Source organism: Parus major, chromosome 14 (genome assembly GCF_001522545.3).
Source record: "Parus major isolate Abel chromosome 14, Parus_major1.1, whole genome shotgun sequence".
Classification (NCBI taxonomy): domain Eukaryota; kingdom Metazoa; phylum Chordata; class Aves; order Passeriformes; family Paridae; genus Parus; species Parus major.
In genome coordinates, this window is record NC_031783.1 from 8,087,571 (window position 1) to 8,109,531 (window position 21,961).

The following is a 21,961-nucleotide window of genomic DNA, read 5'->3' on the forward strand; positions in this document are numbered from 1 at the left end:
AACTGCTGTTTTTCCTGCTTTGTCTGATTTTCCATGCAAGATGCTTTTCATGTAGTTTTAACTGTTGCAAATCGTTCACCAAGTCTCCAAGTTTCTCTTTCCCTGCTGTGGAAAGTGCCGGCATTCCTGAAAGGAGGGGATTGCAGTCCCTGGCAGGCCCGAAGGAGCAATCTGTTCAGCCTTGGAGAGGACCACAGAAACCCCCCAGGAATGCAGGCTGCTCTGGGGCACCGTGGCCTCCCCAGGTGGTTTCCTGGTGTCCTCAAGCACCTCTGTTTGTGTGTCCCAGGCTGGCACAGCTCCTGACAGACAGCGAGGGGATCACAGGCTCCCAGCAGCCAGCATGTTCCAGTGCTGATATACAAGCTGTGGCGCCTCCATCCTCGACAGCATGTTCTCCAGCATGAAATGGAGATCCTCCACCCCACTGGAAAAATGCCCAGGCAGCAGGGAAGCACTGCTGAAGTCCAGGACTAAAGGCACTGATGCCACCCAAAGTTAGAATGAGCTGGACCTGGCCAAAACTATCCTTCTAGAGCATCATTTGGTCCGCCCCAGGAGGTTTATTGAGGTGCCACATGAATCTCCAACTCAAACTAACATCTTCCTCCTCCTTTCAGACAGAGATGCCCTCCCCACCTCTCCAGCAGCACTCTGTGTTAGCCTTGCCCACGCCTCTTTCCTAGCACCACTCTTGGGTGCTCAGCTGCTCCCTCAGCCACCTTTCCCAGGTCCCAGCAGCCTCACTGCTCTGACACAGTTTGCACAGAGCTGGCAGTGCCACGAGCTCCCTCACATCTCCCACTGCACGGGCACCCAAAGCTGGGCGAGCAGACAGCCCTGTAAGAGAAGGCACGGGCAGGAGAGCAGTGTCCCCACATTGCCACAGGTCACCTGCAGCCACAAAAGATCCAGCAAGTTCCAGCTGGTCATGCTGCTGCGCTCTGCAGGAGACACTTGTCTGACTTCAGCCAAGCCAGCACTGTAACCTCAGCATGGCAGTTTTCCCTCCTTGCCAATTTGTCTGCTCCCTCTGCTGACATTAACTGCCTGCTCATCTCTCAGCTCTGCAATGCCTCCCACACACCAAAAGCCAGCAGGACTGTGCCCATATCAGACCCTCACATCATCCCCCAGGCTTGGGAAATAATCTGTGTCAGGGCAATGCAACAGAGCAAGCACTACTGAAAGTTGCTGCTGCCTCAGCATTTTTATTTTCAATCAAAGCAGCATTTTTTATTTTTTTGTAATAGTTTTTCCCCCTTTGGCATTTTCATTAAAAGACCAACAGGAAAAAAAATCCTCAACAATCCCAGAGTGGAAGTTATAAGCAGCCTGACACCTGGTAATGAGATATTTCAAGCTCTGGTCTGGCACTTTTATGGTATTTCTGGACCAAGCACTCAATCAAGTAGGTTTAGAACAGAAAGTTTGTTACTCCCAGGTTTTTCATCTTATATTTCAGCAGTGGAAGAATACAGTTCAATAAGACAGGCAAATACCTAGCAAGTAAACACTTTTACACAGTATAATTATTCCCCTCGGTGAAAAGGCTTGTGAGATGGCTCCTGGGACAGTGCTCAGCATTCACAGCCAACCTGAGTACACCTTGGCTTCTTATTCGAAATGCCTCATGACTTTTCTTAAGGAAAGAGGGCTCTAGCAGTCTCTTTGTCTGCCCACCCTGTTGTCTTCCCTTCCCCAAGCAGCAGTTCAGTCCACCAGACACCTTCACTCAAAGCTGAAGCAGGACAGTAGAGGTGCAAGACTGTCCATATCCACACATTATTCTTACATTAAAATGTATGCAGAAGAGATGAGAAACTGCTGTTTCAAAGCAACAACGTGAAGATGATGCCCACTGAACAACTCATGCGCCAGATTTGTCTGGAAGCTCTTGCAGGGAGACCCTTCTCCCTGTGCTGGCTGGCAGTGCCTGCCCAACACAGACTCAGCAAAGCTTTCTCTCCCTCCTTGTTTCAGGGTGTTGGGGAGGATATGACAACAGCAGCGTGTGGTGCCCTCACTGAACTGCTCAATGCTTTTAAAGGTACTGCAGGCCCTCACTCCCTGAGGATGAGAAGTGCCAAACCCATGGCAGGAGAAGGGGCAGGGCTGCTGGACCCCAGCACAGGCAGCACCACCCAGCACCATCTCTGCTCCGAGCTGGCTCCTGGAACTGCAGAGCAGCAGGACAGGGCTCAGAAGGGCAGGTTCCCATCAGCAAGAGGGAAGGTAACCTGCACATTCCAGCAGCCAACCTTATCCCCACCTGGCTCCTCAGGAGATAATGAAGCTGTCACACAGTCACCCTCACACCTGGAGCTGAATTCCTGTGAGATAATCAGAATGTTTCCACTCCCACCCCAGCTACAACTCCAGTTAAGGCTGTTGGCTGTAGTCACCCTGCCAGGAGTCCTGGGGAGGCTGACAAGGGATGTTTTGCCCTTGTAGGAGCTCTGCAGCACCTAAAAGCAGAGCAGAGCCACCACGGGCAGGCCACTGGCGAGCAGTGAGACAGAGAAGAGCCAGTGGCCGCTTGTGCTGCTCTCGTTTTTGTCCCGTTTGACGTGAGGAAGGGAAGGTTTGCCCAAAGCACAGCCATGCCTGGGCCCCTCACTCACTGCCACAGCAGCTGACACCACCCAAACACCAGTGCTAATTGCAGAGACAGCAGAATCATCTGCATTCTGCCCACAACAACCCATTGTTATTTTTATGCACACACACACAGATACAAGTAAAGAACCCTTCTCATTTCAAGCTGTGCTATTATGCTAACTACAGAGAAATAAATATGCCACACTGTAGCTAATAAGTGTCATTCACATCAGTATTTATTCCAAACATGTTTCCCCCATCACGTCTGTTCTGCCTGGAACTGCTCATCACTAAAGAGGAGACCTTTATTTCTAGTGATTTAAGCAGACAGGAGAGAGTTAGCAATTAAAGCACACTTTTGTACAGTTTAATTCTTTTTATTTCAGCTATCAGGGAGCATTATGTGCTATCTCTATTTCTGGAGCCACCACCCACCAGCACTGGGTTTGTAATTTAGCAATTTTGAAGGTGGGTTCTCTGGCCTGGGGCTGACTCCTGATGTGCCATGGGCTTGTGGCTCTCAACCCCACATCCTGTTCCAAAGGACAGTGTCTCTCTCAGGAAAATGGGCTCAGAATCATTTTTGTTTATGCTCAGATACCTTCCTGCACTCCAGCACTTCACTCTCAGCCAGTGCCTGCATTAGATGCTGACTGCTGGTGGCTGCTGTCCCAGGAGCTGTCCCAGGAGCTGTCCCAGGAGCTGTCCCAGGAAATGTCCCAGGAGCTGTCCCAGGAGCTGTCCCAGGAGCTGTCCCAGGAGCTGTCCCAGGAGCTGTCCCAGGAGCTGTCCCAGGAGCTGTCCCAGCTCTCCCACAGCCACACCAGGAGCTGCCAGCAGCCCAGCACAGATCCAGGCACCTCCAGCTCTTCCCCTCTGGGATTATTTCTCTGCTCATCAAAGGTTGGCAAGGACTGAATGTCATTCAAGGAAAGTATTTCAGAGCTAAAAATAGTCTCCTGATTTTTGCTTCCCTCACAGAGCAAACACCTGCCTGCAGATGAATCCAGTGACACACATCTCTTTCACCTGATGTAACACTACACAAAGCTTCACATAAAACCCCAACTCCTGCTACCTGGGCTGGACTAGAATGTTAAACTGGAAATAGAACAGTCAGAAATCACCACCAGTATGGAAAACAAGCAAGGCTTTGGCTTCTGCCCAAGAGGGACAGATCCATCAGCCCATCCTGAACAGAGCAAACACAGGTCCCAGCATGAACACCACGAGGTGTGCAGTTGGCTCCAACACCCACAGCCTGCCCCAGTGAGGTAAAAATGGTTTCAGACTTGAGCAGTGCAGATGCTTAACAGAGGGGCCAATATTGCTGCCCTAAGGAAGGAATCCCAGGGACTGAAGGAGGGCCAGTGCTAATTACCAGCCCACACAGACATGTGGCTCATGTGCAAGGATCCTGCTATGCAGAAACAGGGCTGGGCATGTTACTGCAAGTGAGGAGACAAGCATCCATGTGAACTGCAGAGGTGGAGGGAGAAAAGGAAGAAATAACCTTTCATTTCTCCCCCCCTTTTTATTTTTTTTTTCATTCTTATGGTTAAAGGCCTGATTTGTGAAGATACTGAAAAACTAAAGTTGTCATTTATGTTTCTGGACTTTGCCTTTTAAACTGGCACAAACAGAACAGTGGATCAAACACCAATTGAGCTCCATCCATGGAGCTAATGGGACTAAGTGCCCAGAGGTGGGCTCCAGGAGAAACTTTTCTTTTAACATCACACATCAACTACTTTTCCCCTACTCCCAGATAGAACCCTTACCTCCTCCTGCTTACAGCCTGCTCCAGCTGAAAGCAGAGTTATCTTGCATCAGTGGAAAACAATGAGGATGGTTATGCCACGTTTCTTCCCCACAAACAAAGGGGCCAATCCCCAACCTAAGGGGCCAGTCTAACCTAGCTGTGAAGGTGAGGATGGAGGAGTGTTGCACATAAACATTTCTACCCAAGATCATACCAAGTATTTCAGTACTTTTGCCTTTTTCATATTTTCTTATATTAAGGCAAGAGAGACATCTAGAGATGACAGGCAGGGGATTGCAAGCTCCTAGAAAAAGACTTTTCTGGATAATGTGTAAGATGGTTTGCTCACAGAGTAGGAACAATAAATCAAGTGAATTAAATATGAAAAAAATCAACCAGTACTCATAAACTATAAAGGTACAAGAAGAAATAGCAATGGATTACAGAGTAGCAGGAATGCTCTCCATTTCCATGGCCCTCACACAGAATTTTCCCCAGTCTGTTAAAAAAGCAGTCTGAGAGTTGGGAGGTGTCACATACCCTACTAGAGCACCTTGTCCAAAAGCAAACCATGTCATAGAAATGCATACACAATGATGCAGCATCAGCAGATAAAAGTCTCAATAAAATGTAACTAAACTAGACTAAGAATTTGAATCCTGCCCCAGCACAAACATACCAACAGTATCACTGATCCCAACTCCATCACATGCTTGATTAGATAGGCTGTCCTGAGGAAAAGAAAATTACAGCATATTATTGCTTTAATACAGAGCAGCACCTGAGCAGAGAAAACATCAGAGGCATGAACAAAAACGGAGACTACCAGCCTCTGAAACCCCTTAACTAGAATAGTTCTCCAGAGTAGACTGTGGTTAAATCCATCCAGATATTTACTGAGAGATGGATACTTACACTATTTAGCAGTAAGGCATAGCCTTGTCTTAAATCTAAATTAGCTAAAGTAGCATTAGATAGAAGGTTGAGGAGGAAAAAGTGCATTTCCAGTGAAGCCACTGTCACACACCAGGCTTCTTAGCCTGCTGCAGTATCTTAAAGATCCACACTAATTCTCATCTCCAATATTACCTTAAACTAGGCTCAAAGCATCAAAGACAGAAAAACTCTCATTGTGGAGCAGAAATCAGGATACTCCTCCACCCATCTCCTTCAACGCCCAGTGATTGCAGGTCGGATGCTGCCCTCTGTTGACACCTTCTCATGCATCAGTAAATAGGTGTTTTTCTGGATCCACAGCAGGCAGGTAGATTGAACATCCTTCATCCTCTTCTTAAGCCATGGCATACGGAGCAACGGCACCCCGAAATACTGATCTGACCACAGAGGTGAGACTGGGCTGTACCTTGCAGGGGCATCACCAACCATCTCTCAACTACTTCCAATTTACTCATTTTCACACCTAAATTAAGTTCTGACCCCGTTCTACCTCCTGGGACTGGACTATTGATGCTGACACTGCCTGTGGCCAGCTGAGCAGCAGGAAGGGGCTGCAGGCAGACCAGCTCCAGAGCTCTGTGTGAGTGGCTGTTCCATGGCAGCAGGTACGGAGCAAGGGCTCAGGATTGGTGTGCAGGGCAGGGGTGACACCATCGCTTCCAGCTCTGTCTTGGACCACAGGGGACCCAGGACAGCACCAGGACAAAGCTTGGTAACTCAGGGGCTTCCTCAGGGGAGGCCCACCCTGCCAGTTTTCCCCCATGAAAGTCAGCTGCCTCTGTCCCACAGGGGATAACTCCATCTCTGATGTTCCCTCTGCCCCACAGGGACCAAACCCCTTCTCTGAACTCTCACACTTGCCCCCGACCACCTGTTGTAATCCACCCTGCACTTCTGGCTTTGTGCCATTTCCCCTCTCACCTCTATCAATCCTTTTCTTACCCAAAATGCTTTTACCTGCAAACTGGCATATACATGCCCTCACTAAACATTGCCAAGGTTAAAAAAAAATATACCACTTTCAGATTTTAAACATGTCTGGGAGTAAGAATTCCTGCAAACCCAGTTAAAGCTGTTGTGCTGTCATGATCTCTCCCAACAGTTCCCAAGCCCACCTTCCAAAGCTTATGGCTCTCAGCCAGCAGCTGAGGAGTAAAGCTCTCACCAGTGAAGTGCAAGCTCAGAGATCACCTCAGGAACTCAAACCAGCCACAGCAGCTTCCACATGTGGTAAGCCTGGATGCAGTTACTTTTGTAGATATACTGTGGAAGAGGTGCTTCTGCTGCTGCTTCCTTTCCTCCAAAGCATTCTTGTTACATCAGAGCTCTAATTTCCATTTAATAATTCTATAAAAGTTGCTGGGCTGGCTTGTGGAATAAATTTACAGTTCATTCCCAACTGATCTGTCAACTGAGAACATCAAAAATTGTTACCTCAGGAGTTTCTGTGGGAGTAAAGGACACACACAGCTAAGCTGGGTCAGAAAAACTACCACATCCTGTGTAAAACTGATTTAAAACAGCTGTCAAGCTAGCAGAAAACTTGCCATAGTAAATTCATCTAAGGAAGCCTTAAAACTGTCATTGGCCTTAAAACTCTCATTGGCCTTCTTCTACTAGGTATAAGAAACATGTTCTATTCTAGACTTGATAAAAATTAACATTTTATAAAAAGTAGTGCAATCTTGATACAATCTTCAGTTACTCTGAGCAAGAAGTACAAAATCTCAGGTGTCAGTGCCTGGTACTGCAGAATGAAATCCATTATGGACAGGAAAAACCCCACCTGTCACTAAATAACTCTATTTGACAACAAAATAGGGGTTGAAACAGACTCTTGACTTTCTAACTACTCTGACACAGTGAAGGAATCTTCATCAAAGCACATTTGTTTCCAGTGCAACTGAGAACCAGTGATCCCATTTGAATGTTTCAATGCCGTCTCCAATCCACACTTTGTGACCTTAACCATCACATCTGTGACCCAGCAGGTAAACCAGGGGCAAAGCCCCTGCTCTTCTCAGCCAGGCTCGTTAGGACACTGGTGCCACCACATTTCCTGCAAGCACTTTCAAAGCTCTGCTGGCTCTCATGTTCCTCCAGAAGCACATCAAACACACTGCAGTCCATCCAGAGCAAAGACCTTTTGTTTTACAGCATCACCTTCTCCTTTTCTCCATAAACAGTAACAGACTGAACCACCAGAGGTTACAGAGTTATTGAGTTCAGACTTGGTCCCTGAAGAGTCACCTCCATGCCAAGGTTTGTGATGAAGTATCACCTTCAAGGCATGTCACTTCCAGCTCAAGCAACTGTACAGAGCGGACAAGGGGATGCATCACCAAGAAGGAAAACTCAGTTTCCAACTGTTTGTATCAGAACCACAAATTCACCAGCTGGTTCAGTTGAAACAGGCTTGCTACATCTCCATGTGCTCCTTCCTGCTGAGACTGCAAACAAGTGAAATAAGGCAGGGCACTTCCAGCTGTTTTTGGAGGACAATGCCATCAGCCCAGCTTGCTTCCCATCCTCTACCAACTCAAGCTGTACTGCTCCATGTACTGCCTTGAAAAACATCTGATTTCTCTGCATCAAGGACATTGTGCTGTCACATGCTTGAAGCAAACACCAACTCATTCAATACTAAATATTCCCTACCTGTAGGTCCAGACAATCTTACTTCCTCACTCTGAAAACTTAGAAGAAATCTCAACCAGCTTTGCTTCTATGTGCCAACATACAAAGTAGCTGCACAGCAACTACTCTACCCAAAATTCTGGTGTTTTGAAACACTCTCTGAGTAGATTTGAAGGAAAATAATTATTCAACCTCCCAACCTGTTACTCCTTTCACTCTATGACGTGGAACAAGTTTGTGATCTGAAACCAAACTTTGACCATTTAATTATTCCAGAATCCCATACCCCACAACTTTTTTTAACCATTAACAGGAAATACCTTCTGGCAAGACATCTATTATTGAGCCAAAAAGTGAAACTCTAGAATGGCACACGGATGTGGAGACAGGTATTGAATACCTGTGAGGTGAGCCCGTGCAGGACAGCTGGGATTAGCATTAGTTCAGCACTAGAGCTCTCCTGCTGAGATCTCCTGTACAGTGACCCCAAACTGTCATTCCAGTGGTAACTTTTAGAAGTACATTATATCCTTAACAGAAATAGAATTGTGACCAGGGATGGTGTGGAACCCAAACATCACTTGAAGTGAAGCTGGAACCTGAGCACTATTGAAGATCTGTAACAAGAACTATCACAGGCAGTGTTTGAAGTCATTAAAATACCGACTGGAAACATCAGAGTCCATTTGAACAATTTATTAGTATCCTCTTTTTTTACAAGTTTTAGAAAAAGAATCCCAGGATTTTGCCTCCTGTGTGTTTTCGTCTCGCCTCCTCATGGTCCATGATGCCAGCTGAGGTTGTCAGTACAATATACCTGCCAAGAGAGAGCAAATGGTCAGTTCATCATCCTGCTCAGGCTGCTGCAGAGCTGGCAACTCCATCTCTGTTACAACAGCAAGGCCTGTTCCTGTAAGAAAGGGCCCAGTGCAGTGAGATCTCATTATCAACAGTACAAAAGCAGCTCCTCTCTCAAGCACAGCTCTGCAGCACACACAGCACAGTGACAACTTCTGTGCTCCAACGATTTGCCTCTTTCCTTGCTTATTCCCACTGGGCTGTCCCTGCCCCGTGCTGGACAGGTTTCTAGACCAAGTTCACTTCTGTCCTCCACAGATGCTGCTACCCAGTGCAGGCAGAGGTGCCAGAGCGCCAGCAGCTCCTCAGCTGGGATCTCTGCCTCAGTGCTGAGCACTGCCTGCTGCAGGATCTGCACCTGCTGTCACTGCTAATGCCAACATCTGCATTACCAACACTCCTCACCCACACAGCTCTGTCCTAAAATCCCAGTGATAACACAGACTAGCTACACAGGGCCAGCTGAAGCAGGAATTGCTGCTGGAGCTTTAAGAACAGGAACAGCACACAACTGTTAATCTTCCCTTTGACAGGACAGACTGGCTGAGGCCCTGGAGACTTCCAGCTCTTGACTCTGCACACTTTGTGAAGAAAAGATACACTGCATAATAGTAAGATTTCCTGTGTTCTGGAGACTGACTCTAACAGAGGCATATCTGATTAATTTGCACACGATCTGGACATATGAATTCAAGTAGCACAATCTACTTCCACTGACTGGGTAACCTACATAACTCTTTCCCCATTTAAAAATGGCCATTCATGAACCAAAACAAGTATGAGAAGTCCTATTTTCCATTCAACTGTGAAATGGTGAAACAAGGATTTTAACAAAGCCAAGCAGAAACAGATCCTTACTTAGCAGTGACCCTTTGAAACTGGTTTAAAAGGGCATTTATATGGAGGATGTATTTTTAGACTACAATTTAAATCCAGGCCGATCAGAGGAAAGGGAAAGGTGTCATGTGAATCTAACTCAGGCAGTTTGTGAGTATAACAGTTTTACACATAACACACCCTTCCTCATACTCACCCAAACTGACGGGAAGGCAGCAGGTTGTTCTGCCACTTTTCCAAATCCTTCAGCTGCACATCAAATCTGGGACTGATTACACCACACTGTAAAAGAGAATTCCATTACAAACTGAAGAACTTTATGGATTTGCACATCTCTGATCCCAGCTCCCTGCCTAAAGAACTTTACCAAGTGCTGTCTTACACACCCCCTTACTTAGCACAGGATGAGTGGTGCTTTCTCCCACCTGGGACCCTCCCACCCAGCAACTCCTCACCTGTTAACTTCCTCAGCCTCTCTCCCTCCTCCTCACCTGAACAGCCTTAAACTGCTGCTCAAGCTACACCACCCAAGTAATGCCCACACCTGAGAGAGCACAAAAGCACACTGTAACATCAGCAAAATTCCTGAGATTGCTCCGGGATATTCTACCTCTAACCATCATACAAAATAAACCCCATGTAAACTTTAACCAAGAAGAAACTAACATGCATAGAAATTACTGAAATTTTCAAGATAGTTGTATTACTGACCAAGACCACCAGGCACCACCACCAGTAACCTCACTGGCTCCAGTGATCTTAACGACTGTCCAACACCAAACCAGAAGCACACCTTCCTGCACTATGTGCATTTTTATGTGCTAAACAACTGTTCCCTTGTTGCAATGATTGAGAGAAACACAATATCCATTAGCCTGGAAGATCCATTATAAAGTCATCCTGGAAGAGTTCAAGGAACACTGCTGTCAAACCTGACCTACATCATTTATTACAGACACATAACACTGTAATTGCTGCAGTAATTTGGGGGTGTCAGGATTACCTGCCTTATACACTCATGCAATTTTCAGATGGCATATTTATTCCTATCATATCACACCCCAACATATTCTGACCAAGTAATTTTTTTATTTCTTTACAGAAGAGCCAACTCTCACTTCAAAAGCTTAACTGTAAACAATGATGCACAGCAAGTCACCACAGAACTACACAGCTCAGTAGTTTGAGACATAAGGATTTAAAAATTTCCAAAACATACACAAATGCTTCATATGCCCCAGGAACTTCACAAGCACCAATTAATGTAACATTCAACTTTCCCTCACTGCAGGCAAAGCCCACCTGGCAGCAGGAGAAAGGTTTGTCTTCTCTACATCTGCAGGTATCAAACATCAACTGGAAACCAACTCAGCTCCTATCTCTTAAGACAAGTCTTCCAGATAGCTTAAATATCAAAGAAACTGAGAAAGCACAAGGCAGACAGAAAGCCTTTGAAGAGAAAGAAATACACAGCACTTGCAAGGAGGCTTCCCTGAAAGCGTACCTTACATATTCAGTTTAAAAGAAATGTAATTAGCGACCCATATCACTTTGAACCCAGACAAATTAACCACCCTTTTAACTGGTAACATCCATGCTACTCTTATTTATACGGATTCAACAAACACCACCTTCTTTACAAGCAGTGCTTTTAGAAACAGAGCAGACAAACATAAAATAAAGACTCATTTAAACACTGCATTAAAGAACTGAATTTGGGAAGACAAATCCTACCTTGTTGAGTCTGCCTGTGAGGTTGACAACAATCTTCCCAGCTCTGTGATCATCAATTATCTCAAATTCACCAATGTAACCTGCAGGAGACCAGCAGTCAAAGACACATATAACACCTAGCTACAAAAACACAACTAATGAAGTGTGTTGCACCAAGCTACTTCAAGCACCTTGATTTACTTCTTTTACCCCAGCAGCACCCCCGCACACCCGGGAGAGCAGGGCCGGGACTTACCGTGCTTCATCATCACGGTCAGGAAGCGGACGATCACTTTGGAGCACGGCCGGATGAGCACCTGGCGTTTCCCACGCTTCTCTGCGTTGTTGATGCTTTTGAGAGCATCGGCCAGAACGTTCATCCGCACCATGGTGCCTGCAGGGAGAGCAGCACCTATTGCACCGGCTCTTCAGCACACAAATACTGAGCAGCGCTTCTTCCCAAGCTAATTTTAGATCTAAGAGATCCAACACTGACAGAAAGTTGCATTAAAACTTAAAAAGCACTGTCAAGCTAAATAAGCGAACCAAGTCACACAGCTGTGATCAAGAAGAGTTACCACTACCATAAAAAGTCAGGATATTTGACACAGTTAAAACTGACTTTATCAAAGCACACACACGATTCCAAAACCACTGTCCAGACACCATGTCAGCAATGTGACATCTCCCCAGATAAATCGGTTTGACCTTCAAACCAAATTAAAACCCAGCTGCAAATACCACTCCTGTGCAATAACGAGATCCTACATAGTATTAAATCAACAGATGCTGCTCTGCTCACTGATCTGCAATAAACCTGTAAGATGCACAAACACAACACTGCGGAAAGGAAACCCGGCAGCAGCTCTCAGACGCTCGAGAAAAGGAGTCTCGGAGCACTCCCAGCACGGCAGGGATGACTTGGCACTGCTACCCCTCTCTGACAGACCCCGGGCACTGCCAGCACCGTCCCCAGCGGTGTCCCTGTCCCGGGCACTGGGGCACATCGTGTGGCACGCGAGGACTTTCACCACTGAGACACCGACACCGCGCGAGCCAACTCCCGCCCCCGGCCGAGAGCCGCCAGCCCCCCGCGCCGGGGCCGCCTCCTCCCCGGGCCCCGACCGCGCCCGCTCCCCCGCGCTCCGCTACCTCCTCCCCGGCCCCGCCGCACGATCCGCACGCCCTACGGTGCAGCAGTCCCGCGGCTGCCCCGCGCCCTGCCCGGCCCAGCTCCCCACAGCTCCGGCCCGGGCATCGCTGCGGAGCGCGGGGCCACGGCCGGGAGGCGCCGACCCCCCTCCCCGCATTCCGGGGGCTCCGGACGGCGCCAGGACCGGTGCCGGCGGCTCAAACCGGGCCAGGAGGGTGGGGTGGTGCCCGCTGCCCCCGGCGGCACGGGCGGGGCGGGCGCGGGGCTCGGATGGCGCCGGGACGGGGCGGATGCGGCGCGACCGCGGCTCCGGCCCCACTCACCGAGAGCGCGATGGCGGAAAAGGAAGAGCCCGGGCCGCGCGGGGTGATGGGAGGGCCATCGGCAGGGGGAGATATCGCGAGACTTCGCGCCTCAAACCTGGCCCTCCCCATTGGCCGAAGCCCCGCGCCGCACTTCCGGAGCGACGCCGCCGCCCGGCTTCCATAGAAACGGGGACGCTTCGCGCGCGTACGGAGGCGCGTAAGAGACAAAAAGCTGCTATCCGCCGGGCAGAGCGGGCGGCCCGGGGCAGCAGAGTTGCTACACGGGGACACCGCGACACGGGGACACCGCGACACGGGGACACCGCGACACGGGGACACCGCGACACGGGGACACCGCGACACGGGGACACCGCGACACGGCGCTGCGGTGAGCAAAGAGCCGGCTGATGGATGGGCTGTGGTCTGTACTCCAAAGGGGCACACGTGCAGCACCGAGGCCGGTGTCAGTGTATTCTCCAGCCCCGCGACACTGCGCTCTCCCACCGCCAGGCTGTGCCCGCTCAGCACCGCACTCCCTCAACCCTTCCCACACCTCCTGTTTAACTGAAAAATGCACTGACACCCTTTTCTGTACAGTGACAAGGAGCAAGTCTTCAAGTAGTTTCTCTTTAGTCTGTATTTACCTATTCAACAGTTACAATAGACACTGAAGAGAGTTCATTTTAAAACAGTAAACTTTTAAAACATTAACACAGGTTTTAGCTTTTTAAAGAAAAAAAGTTCAGTTTTAAAAAAGGAGGGAGAGATCATAGAAAAAGCACAAACAATTCAGGCTTATTTACAGAGTCAAACTCAGCATATTCAGAGTGATTTTGTGTACAGACAAACATTCATTAAACCAAACGTGCTACAAGGCTCCATGACAACAGCAGTTTCCAGAACAATCAGCTGTTAAGGTTACACACACCTTCACTCATTTTCTACAGTCTCAGTGCAATGAGTTTACACTACAGCTAAATAACTGAACAACAAATTGATATATTCCAGACCCCTACTCAACACACTCTCAGGTACACACGGCCAAAAGCAGATTTAGTGAGACAATGGAACCACTTTCTGCCCCCATTTTAGATGGGGGCCCTCAGCCACGGCCATTCTCACTCAGCTAATTGTCCTCCTGCCACAAGGATCAGTAGTAACAAGCCTCCAAGAAGCATCAGCATTCAGAACTGCCTCTCACACTTGCTGCAGCCACAATTAATGATCAGCAAAACTAATAGAGTAACAGAAATCCTATCAGGCATTACAGCTCTCTGTTGGGGTGGTTATGCACAGGGTATCTTAGTTTGATGAAGACACATAACAAGCTTCATACATCAAAGGAAAGGATCTCTCAGACAGGATCAGCTCCAGGCTGCAGAACCCTACACAGCACAGCAAGAGACAAACCCAGAGCAGTTGCTGGAGTGACTTTTTCACTTCATCAGGGAGCCAATTAAAAAAAAAAAGTCAGTGAGCAATACAACTTCTATTGTCTTAATTATACATTAATTCTCAAAACTGTTCCCAAGAAACCTTTTGCTAGAATCAACAGCAGTTTAGTCTTCATTCATTTTTCTTTTCCTTGTGCTTGAGAAGTTTGTTGATCTCTCTTTTTGCCATTCCAATGTACTTTGTGATGATCCCATGTTGGTTTAGTCCAGGAAACAGTAACAAGAAGCTCACTACAGAGAAGGAGAAAAGAAAAATTAACGCTCCCTTTAAAAGCTTCTGTCACTCTACAATTCTTTACTTCACTTAAGCCCCATTAATTGCTTGAAAAAACATAATCCTGCAACAAAAACAACCCACCACACTTCATCAAAAATTACTTCTACCAGTCTCAATCCATTTCAGGCAGCTAACAAAAGAGTTCCTTGTGTCTTGCATGCCCACACTTACCAATTAGATAGGTCAGAAAGAGATTGTGAACTTGCTGTCCAATCCAGGCAATCACAGCAAGAGCAAAGAGCATGGTCATGAAGTACTAGAAGTGAAAAGGGAAGAGTTACCACAGACTTGTTGGGGATTCTCCCTTCCGTTCAGTATTTGGCAATACATTTAAAACTAACATGAAGCTTTCTGGCTCTTCCACACGTGTGCACAGGTGTGTTAAAATTGAGATTACAGGATCTGTAATTGTACATTCTCATTTATTTTCACACCATCAGCCAGAGAGGGTGCATATTTTTTTTTGCCCAGATATTCCTTAGTGCCAGACTGTGCCATCCCCAATGCTGCACCAAAAGCTCTTTTTGGGATTCAGTAGCTCATGTACCAGCTGACACACTACTAAAGATCCAGTTCTTTGGACAGTTTGTGCACACTGGAAACAGCTTGTTTCCAAAAATTAACCAATCCAGAGAAATTCAGTGTCTTTATTATCAAGGGTATGCTCCTAAATTGCACTGAACTGCAAATTTTTCAGTCTTGTATCTTGCCACTCCAGGTCTGAATAAATCTGTGACCAGTATCACAGCCAGAACTGCCCATTATTGGTTTGGAATTCCAGTTCATTCAGGCATGTGCCTTGCTAAAATACTTCAGACAAAGCTAAATCAGACAAAATCTTAAGGCAATAGAGATTAATTGTTAGAACTCAGTACCATTTTAGGCTTTTCTTCCTTCAGAGTGAAGAGGCGCTTCCACCAGCCAACAATCCGGCGGCGAGACTTCACCAAATTGCTGCAAATCTCATGAAATCTTTGCTGCTGTTCTGTGGTCCTTTTATTAAAGGGAGGGGAAAAAGCCAGAAATAAGAATTCAAGATTCAATTTAAAATCTTTGAAAATCTCCCATGGCATTTTTCCAGCAGTAAAAACGTACCCAGTGCTCATCTGGCACTTGCTTTGCTTAGTTTGATACCTGAGCACTGCAACAGAAGTGCCCATGCAATTTTCCTGTATGCTGACTCTGCTAAACTGACTCCCAAAGAACAACCTAAGGACTGACCTTATCTGATACCAGTGTGATAGACACAAATAATGCATATCTACATAAGGAACATTTATCCATTAGTCATCTGAAAGTAGATACACTAAAATTCACCTTTAACTCAAAATTTTATTCAAATTATGTTCTTCAAGTTACTGCTTTTATACAAGCCTTGCCTTTGTTCAAATCTGTTTCAATCACAATCACATTCATTCTCTGCATTTCTATTTTTTCATCACATTTACTATTGCCTCTCTCCAAACATACAATCAATACTTTCCACATCATTTTATTTCTTAGTATCTATTATCCATTAATTACTAAAAACTAGTCCAGCAGAACTAACTAGTATGCTTAAAAAAAAAAATAACTTGTTTTTCCAGAAGAAAAGGAACAATAAAGGTATGTTGTAGTAGTTATCTTCCAGAAAAAAAATAAAAAGCATGTTGCTACTGTCCTCATGTATTCTAGAGATTACTGATTTCTCACTACAATGACTCTACAAAGTAACCATTTGATATCTGCAAATCAGATATCCATTTTGATAAAGATCATAATTACACTCAAGAAACCGTTTCAATTGAAGCTTTCCTCACCACTTATTAGAGCCAAAGATTCGAGGAGCAAGAGCAGGAACCAGGTAATCAGCCAAACAGAGGAACATAACGAAACAGGAGACGCCTGAGAGAACTGATGGGTCCAAATAGTAGATCATCCTGCAGAAAGAGAAATTATTTCTGACTGCTCAAGCTGTTAAATACTACACATTCTTGGTCACTTCTTCAGTGGCTTACAGCTTCCACCAGTAGACCTACTGTCTTGCCTAACCTCAAACAAAATTACAAGAAATGCCTTTTTTTCTAATACACCAGATAAGAATATGCTACAAGCAAATCAGATAAAAAGTTCAGTAGAAGTAAAAATTCATCATTATTATTCTCTCAGAAATTGACAACACACAGTGAACTTAACACTGATTGAGGGATGAGGATGACTGAGTGAACATCTGAAATAACCAGGTAGAGTAAAAGCTCTAATTTTGTTGCTCAAGTCACAGAACTCAGACCCACTAGAGGTTGTCATTTGCTGTCTCTCCTGGGAGAGCCAGCCAAACCTGTTCTGGACAAGAGGCCATCAATCTCCACTTAAAGCAGTGCTGCATTTTCCATACTCAGTCTGCCAGCACTCAAACACAGCAGAAGGGCAACTGGATAAGAACCAGCTGATCTCCCAAGTGCCTGATAACACCAGCTGGGGCCTCTGCTATTCAACTGTACTTCACAGAACTTCCTGAACACTGAAACAGTAAAAGAAAAGAAATGACCCAGTCCACAGCGGGGCTGTCCTGTACATCTGCAGAGTGCTACTGTGCTGGATGTTTGAGGTCATTTTGATGAGTTCAGAACCTGAAGTGGTTTATTTCCACAAAGTACTATTCAACACAAGATCTTTCCTGCTATAATCACAGGATTTATAACAGAATACCCTGAACTTTACACAATTACTTCTTTTAAAAGTTACTTTTCAGCTTCCATTTGATTTTCATCTTCCTCATCTCCCCTGAAGACAAAAAAATTTGTATTAGCCAAAAGACCAATTATCCTTGCCTCACCTGGTTCAACATCTTTTTTTGTAATTTCTCTCCTTACTGCAGGAGCAGATACAACTGGCAAACTGCACAGCTGGCTTGAACAGCTGTCTGTGCAAGGCAGGTTATCTTTATCACCATGTTACATAAAGGCACATCCAAGTGCCTCCAGCACCTCCAATCAGACAGGCAACATCCTTCCACTCCACTGACTGGAAGTTACCTGCATTCTTCCCTTTTCCCCTTTCTCAAAAGAAATTACAGAGAATATAAAAAAAGCCCTACCTGTGCAAAAAAAAATGAACTCATCCTAAACACCACAGCAAAGAAGCAGAAGAGGATATTTTGCCCGATGGAAACGAGCTTTCTGTCAGGATGCTGCTGTTGGTGTGGGGGAAGCCAAAGGAGATCATGAGATCTGACTAAGAAGCAGGGTACAAAGAATGAGGGCAGCACATGAATGCACCACTGAAGAACATTCAGCTGAGCACAGTAAAAACCCCAGCAGCTGCTGCTGGCAAACAGCTTTTGCAGAAATCATTCTGAGCAGGATATAACTCACGTTACTTCCTGTTTTCAATTCTTCTGGTTTTAATTTCCAACAAAGTTCACACATTTTAAGAAAGATCCTGGAGTAAAAGCCTTTCTATTAGACTTCTCCAGATGTCCTACTAATTTTCTTAATAGGCTTGGTACCAGCCATGAAGATGCACTGATGTTGCAGGCTCCCTCCAGAAGGTACTTACAGGAAAGAAAAGGAAACAACACTCATCAGTGCCAGAGGAAACCAGGCTCGCTCCCAGCGAAGAACTTTATCTGTAATCAAAATCACTTCTCCCCATCCTTGCAACTGCTCCTCCAAGCTTGCAGTTTCAGAAGCCTATACAAAAAGAGAAGAAAACTCTTTTACTACCCAGAGCATCAAAATAATTCCCACGCTGAAGTAGCTAAAAAAAACCAGTGCGATAATTAAAGATCCCAGCCACAAATCTTTCTAAGTAATTAAATTAGTAATAATAACGTGAGTTTTGTACTAAGTTATGACTTTCTAGAAGTGATGCCTTTAAATAGTTAAGATCTTACCAGCATGTATAGGCCAAACAATACCTTCTCCTAGATTTTGCCAAAGTGTTTTCCCCTTTTCTCCCATTTACAACATCCCATCCCCCCAGAATAGTAGAAAGTCAGGTTTAAAAACCTAACTAAAGCCTCTCAAGTTTTCAGTGTCAATTACTGGAAAACTGTAATATGAGAACTATTTAAAAATAAATGTATTTTCCAAGACAACTCTACCACATTAAACTGAAGCTTTCTAGGTGTTGTTCAATGCCAGTTTATTATGAGGAAGATGGATAAAGACTCAGAATCCACAGTAGAGTTATCCACCTGCTCACATTAAGTTATTCCAGAAACTGTCTGCCCAAGACAGCCTTTAAACTCCACTTCCTATATGGTTCCTATATTGCTCCCTACACCTCTCCTGCAAGGAAGCCCCACCTGTGCTGCCATCAGCTTGTTAAGCAGTTCATCTGAGGTGTTCCACATTTAACAGAGCTTAACAATCTCCCCTCAGTGGGAGATGGCATCTCAGAGACCACAAAACTCAGGTAATCCGTGAACAGAACCGACTGCTGCCCGAGCAGCAAGAGGTGAAGTCATGAAGACATGCACGTCTGCTGTGCAGAGGTAACAGAACAGGTTTCACTCTCATCTACGTGCTGCACTTCATTCCAAAGAGAACTCCGACGCCACTAGAATAACAAGGACAATACAGTTCCGTGGACTTTCTACAAACTCTGGAGTTTCCCTCCAAGCTCGGAGCTCCTGGAGGTGCTGCCTGTGCCCAGCCTGGGTGTGCAGCACCGCAGCGCTCAAACGCTTCCAGCCCCTCCACAGCCTCCTACAGCGCTTTTCCCATTTCCCACGGCAGCCGCTTACCAAATGAGGCATAACTCCCTATGTATCCTTGCGTTTCCTTAACTAGCCAAGCCTATTTCGGCACGTTTAGCTAAGCTCATCACCCAGAGCCTGCCGCTCTCCCGTATCGCTGCGGCGTTCGACACCGACAGAGACACACGACCGACACTCAGACACAGACTGACAGCCACGGACAGACACAGTCGGGGTAAGCCCACAGGTCAGGTAACGCAAGCGCTGCTGGAGCTCGGCCCGCGAGCAGCAGCGCAGCCGCCGCGCCCGCCCCACGCGCGGCCGATCCCGCACCGAACCCCCCGGAGCCAAACCGCGTCACACAGCACGGGGCCGAGCGGCCCCCGCCAGCCACCGCTGCGGGTAGGACATAGCAGAGCAAGGCAGGGCGGGCCCGGCTCCGCCGCCGCCCCCAGCAGGCCCGAGCGGCCGCCCGCCCTCACCAGCTGGTAAAAGCTGTTGTTGTCCCCCTCCGCCATCTTGCGCCGCTCCCGCACCGCCGGCCACGCCCTCCCCCGCCGTGCCGAGCCGCCTTTTATAGCCTCCGTGGGCCGCCTGAGCGCTGTGATTGGCCAGTGCCGGGGCCCCGCCGGCCGCCGGTTGGCTGCTGCGATTCGAACCGCGCGGGCCGTGCGCGCGCCCCCTCCCGCGCCGCAGTGCGGCTGAGGCGGCGGCGGGCCCGCCCAGGGAGCCGTGCTCGGCTCCGGGGAGCCGCGCTAACCCCGCAAAAACCTCTCAGCGTCAGCTGGGTTGGAAAAGACCTCTGAGTGCAGCTAATGACCGAACACCACTTTGTCAACTGCGCCATTGCGACACACGTCGCATCTTTTCTTAAAACGCCTCTATGCACATGGTGACTACCACCTCCATGTGCCGCACGTTCCAGTATCTAATCAATCCGTGAAGAAATTCTTCCTAGTGTCTAACCCACCCACTCCCCCCTAGGTTCAGTAAGACCGTGTCCCCTTGTCCTGTCGCTTGTTTCCCGGGAGCAGAGCCCGGCCGGCTCCTTCTGACCAGTTTCCTAAGGTCAGCCGGGGCTCCCTCATGTGCTGCAGCCGCTCCCTGTCCGCTCTGAGCCCGAGCTGTGCCGCCGCAAACTGCTGCTAACACCAAAGCCCAACACTGTGTTTTATTGCCTTCAGAACTTGTGGCAGCATGGGAATAAATACAGGAGAAAGGCACCGGGATATAAATATTGTTTCTGACTCAGCTTTCTAAATGATTCAGGCACGTGTGTTAATGAGCGTAATCACCATGCAATGCAAGGCTATAATGAGAGCAAAGAAAACATCTCAGGCACCAAAACTACTCTGGCACCAGCTTGATGGAGACAAAAAAAAAGAGAAGGACTGAGGAGGACACTGTAAGCAAACATATGTCTGTCCTGAATGGTTTGGTCTTTCACAGGGTGCTCACAGGTTCACTTACCCTAGAATGTATGTAAAGAACAGATTCTATACTGAGTAACTTTCATTCACATGCCGCTAAAAGCTAACAGTATTTTTGTATAACGTTTTACACTTATAAATGGTGGAGTTCACCCTCAAAATCTGTAATTTTACCACAGCAAAGCTCACACAAAAGATGATTTCATAAGTGATGATGCCAGCAATAATTTTATTAGTCTTTTAAAAGAGTATGGAGCCATACAGAAGCATGACCTCACAGCAACCTTCCAGTGTCTTCATCAGGAACTGTAGTGACAGGACAAGGAGGAATGGGTACAAACTGAAAGAGGGGAAATTTGGCTTAGATATTAGGAGGAAATTCATTACTGAGGGTGTTGAGAACAGGTTTGCCCAGGGAGATATCCCTGCCCATGGTAGGGGACTTGGGACTAGATGGTGTTTATGGTCCATTTCAACCCCTCAGCATTGTGTCATTCTGTGATGCATTAGTTTCTATGGATATTTGCAGTGCCCTGCAGCAACACTGCTCTGGCTACGAGACACCATCAGCCAGCTCCTGGTTTCATCTGTTTATGTGATTCTCAGCACAAAAATCCCAAGCACTTACCAATGGAAATAGCAGGCTTTGCCATCATCTCCAGCCCATCACATTCACCATCTTCCAGCCAGTCTTTCAAACACCAGCTCCCCAGTCAGGTGCCCCTGCAGCTTTTCTCCATCCCAGAGGGCCTGCAGAGGTGCCTTTCCCTCCTGGCAAGTGGTGCTCCATAGCTCAGAGGGGTACAGGGACAGGTGAGTGCTGCTGGGTGCCCTCAAGCCCAGAAATGCCAGAGTGGCCACTGCACTGTGGAACATGGAACAGGGCAGAGCCCTGCCACCTGCCCAGCCCACCCTCACTGAGCAGCCAGGCCTTGTGAGGCACCACACCAAATTAAAAAATGCGTGCCTACATACACATGTATTTATAAATTCCATTGTTAAAATCCCAGCCATAGTGTAGGAGAGGCAGGGGATGAGCAGCAGCTCAGTACCTCCTGTACCTTACCTGAGCTACACCCAAATGTTTTGCATTGCAATGCATGGCACAGACCACGCTGCAATGGGATCAATCCTTCCTGCACCAAGATTCTCTCTTAGCAGATGCACAGAAAATTAACTCCCCAAGCTGGCTTCAAAACACCATTAAAAGGGGCAATGCAATTGCTCTGTGCACTTAGAACAGGCACACAAAGTTTACATGTCAAGTCTCCACCCTTTCAGCATACCAATACAAGT

At 47.0% G+C, this 21,961-nt stretch overlaps 2 protein-coding genes across 6 annotated transcripts; both read right to left on the reverse strand.

The window, feature by feature from the left end:
- Nucleotides 1–8,638: 8,638 nt before the first annotated feature.
- RPS15A (ribosomal protein S15a) lies at nucleotides 8,639–12,909 on the reverse strand. Its single transcript, XM_015643140.3, has 5 exons — nucleotides 12,842–12,909; nucleotides 11,622–11,759; nucleotides 11,387–11,466; nucleotides 9,849–9,934; nucleotides 8,639–8,774 (listed from the first exon to the last, which is right to left on the reverse strand). Exons 2-5 carry the CDS (start codon nucleotides 11,752–11,754, stop codon nucleotides 8,681–8,683), a joined length of 393 nt encoding a protein of 130 aa, XP_015498626.1. The 5' UTR covers nucleotides 11,755–11,759; nucleotides 12,842–12,909; the 3' UTR covers nucleotides 8,639–8,680.
- A 533-nt stretch (nucleotides 12,910–13,442) lies between these two features.
- ARL6IP1 (ADP ribosylation factor like GTPase 6 interacting protein 1) lies at nucleotides 13,443–19,810 on the reverse strand. Of its 5 annotated transcripts, none has more exons than XM_015643139.3 (6): nucleotides 19,718–19,810; nucleotides 18,092–18,225; nucleotides 16,354–16,473; nucleotides 15,430–15,547; nucleotides 14,726–14,810; nucleotides 13,443–14,508 (listed from the first exon to the last, which is right to left on the reverse strand). In XM_015643139.3, exons 1-6 carry the CDS (start codon nucleotides 19,751–19,753, stop codon nucleotides 14,390–14,392), a joined length of 612 nt encoding a protein of 203 aa, XP_015498625.1. In that variant the 5' UTR covers nucleotides 19,754–19,810; the 3' UTR covers nucleotides 13,443–14,389. The 5 variants fall into 5 exon arrangements, with proteins under 5 accessions (XP_015498625.1, XP_033373769.1, XP_033373768.1 ...); XM_033517878.1 differs by having other exon boundaries at nucleotides 16,357–16,473; nucleotides 19,718–19,790; XM_033517877.1 differs by lacking the exon at nucleotides 19,718–19,810 and adding an exon at nucleotides 18,843–19,096 and having other exon boundaries at nucleotides 16,357–16,473.
- Between the last annotated feature and the right edge of the window lie 2,151 nt (nucleotides 19,811–21,961).